General features: G+C 52.8%; 1 protein-coding gene across 1 annotated transcript in view; it reads right to left on the reverse strand.

Annotated features, from left to right (window-relative positions):
* The window catches only part of FBXO41 (F-box protein 41), an 11,534-nt gene extending 9,799 nt beyond the window's left edge, over nucleotides 1–1,735 (reverse strand). Inside the window, exon 1 of the mRNA XM_007952615.2 lies at nucleotides 837–1,735. Within this exon, the coding sequence (XP_007950806.1) occupies nucleotides 837–1,735 (899 nt within the window). The remainder of the gene's footprint in view (nucleotides 1–836) is intronic.
* Nucleotides 1,736–2,626: the final 891 nt, after the last annotated feature.

Here is a 2,626-nt window from a genome sequence, read left to right on the forward strand (position 1 = left end):
GGAGGGATGGACACTGGGAAGAGGTAACTATGGGGAGGAAGTGGGAGGGGAGCTGTTGCATTGTGGTAAACTGTGGTCAATGACATGAGACAAAATATATGTGAACTGCTGTATGGAGAGTGAATTTGCTCTGTAAATCTTCACCCAAATCACAATAAAAAAAAAATAATAATAAAATTTTTTAAAAAAATAAGAATCAGCTGTGTCAAATGCTGCTGAGAGGTCAAGTAAGATGATGGCCTGGCCTTTGCAACATGAAGGTCACTGGTGACATGAAGGACAGTGGTCAAGGCAGAAACCTCACCAAAGTGGGTTCAAGAGAGAATATGAGGAAAGAAACTAGAGACAGACATATAAACAATACTTTTAAGGAGTTTTTCTGTAAGAAGAGAAGGCAGTAGCTTAAGGAGGAAGTAGGGTTAAGACAGATGGGAGAAATGACATCATTTCTTTTGAATGCTTTTAGGAATAGTACATTTTGTTCATGGAGGAGGGGGGAAACTGAGCCATATCTTTGAGTAGGCAAGGGATAGGATCTGGTGCAAAATGCAAGGGGCTGGCTTTTGCAAGGATGATAAGAGAAGAAGAGGAATAGACCTAGTTGTCACTGTCAGGCACATATTGCCACGTACTCATAGTCCCAGTCAACACACCATCAGGACATGCTCTTGGCCCCACATGCACCCCCACTTACATGCTCCTGGCTTCACATACAGACACACTCAAAACCATACTCAAGTAAACTCCTCGTGGTGGTGGCACAGTAGCACACAAAGTCATCCACTCAGAAACATTCACGGGCACACCCACCCACAGGGCCCTGAGGCCCCACTCACTGCTGCTTGCGGCTCAGTTCCTGTTCCTTGTGCACGAGGTCCTGCTTGAGCGAGGCCAGCAGCTCCACGCTCACGTCCACCTGCCTGGAGAGCTCAGAGGCTCGCTCCTCCAACTCCTCCTTTTCGCGCCCCAGCCGCGCGCTCTCCTGCCGCGCAGTCTCCAGCTCTGCAGCCTTGCGTTCCAGCTCGGCCTGCAGCCGGCCCACCTGACCAGCGATTTTCTGTTCCACCTCCTCGCTCAGTCGCTCCAGCCGCCGGTCCACCTCCAGCTTCTCCAGGGCGCGGATCTTGAGACGAGCCAGGCCCTCCTCATAGGCTACATCAGCGGGCGACGGAGACGCAGGCGAGGCTGAGGCGGGGCCAGGACAAGGGCCTGGGCCAGGCCCCGGTGGCGGCGTCGAACACGCCGAGGATGCCACGGACTTGCGCGCAAACAGCTCCCCCAGCGGAATCTCTATCTCGCGCAGCGCGTAGCGTGCAGCGGCAGCGGGCACCAGGCCGGGCTCAGTCAGCTCCTCACAAGGTAGGGTGGCGGGCACCAAGTCGCCGGGGAAGTGGGCGAGGGGCGCATGGTGGTGGTGGTGATGCAGCAGGTGTGGCGCTGCAGGCGGTCCGGCCGCCTGCTCCTTGCCCTGGAAGGACGTGCTCTCGAAAACCTCGCGCCGGGCGCCGGGTACCGCCAGCAGGGCGGCAGGTTCGGCTGCCAGCTGGAAGCCGGAGGCGGCTGCAGCTGCAGCTGCAGCTGCCGCCCCATCGCAGATGCTGTTTGTCTTGGAGAGGATGTAGAGTGTCTCGTAGGTGTGGCTGTATTCCAGGTGGGCGCGTAGTGATGACAGGCTCCGGAAACGCTTGTGCTCTCCACAGCGCGGGCAGCGGTAGGGCAGGTCCAGCGAGGCCATGGCCCCGCCACTTTCGCGGTGCCCGGGCTCCACTGTGGCTGCCCCGTCAGTCAGCCAGGCGCGCTCATGGGGGGCGGTGGGTGAGCCTCACTGCGGGGTGTGAAAGGCTCAGGGCACCCACAGCCAGGGGTGAGGAAGCTGGAAGAGAGGGAATAAGTCTTAGGAGGTTGGTATCACTCCTCCCCCACTACCTACCTCCTCCCTAGGAAATAGTTCCCAGAATGGAGAGGAGAGACCAATGGCCTGACCTCGGAGAAGTGCCTGTGGTACACGTTCGAGGGCCTGTACGTGTGCAAGAATGAGAAAAAGAGATTTCTTAAAAAGAGCATTCATTTTATTTGTAATAGTCTCAACCTGGAAAAAACCCAAGTTCTAATCCAACAGAATGATGAAATAGTGGTATATTCACAAGGGCATGTTGTTGTTAGTTGCTGTCCAGTGCATTCTGACTCATCGTGACTCCTTGTGCATCAGAGTAGAACTGTGCTCCATAGGATTTATCAAGGCTGTGTGATCTTTCAGAAGCAGATAGCCAGGTCTGTCTTACAAGGTTCCTCTGGGTAGGTACAAAACCACCAACCTCTCAGCTAGTAGATCAGTGCTTAATCATTTGCACCACCCAGAGACTCCACCCAGCAATAAGAAAAGGAACTATTGGTACATGCAATAACATGGATGAGTACATTCGATATTATTTTGCACAAAAGAAGCCATACCAAAGAGTGTACCCTGTAGGATTGCCATATATTTGGAGTTTAAGAACAGACAAAACTGATGATGACAAGTCAAAACAAAGTTTATCCCTGGGCTATAGAAAAAATCAACAAGACCAGAAGTTGGTTTTTTGAAAAGATCAATAAAATTGACAAACCACTGGCAAATTTAACAAAG

This window comes from Orycteropus afer, unplaced genomic scaffold, assembly GCF_000298275.1.
Source record: "Orycteropus afer afer isolate SDZICR_OR568_19922 unplaced genomic scaffold, OryAfe1.0 scaffold00354, whole genome shotgun sequence".
NCBI classification, from domain to species: Eukaryota; Metazoa; Chordata; class Mammalia; order Tubulidentata; family Orycteropodidae; genus Orycteropus; species Orycteropus afer.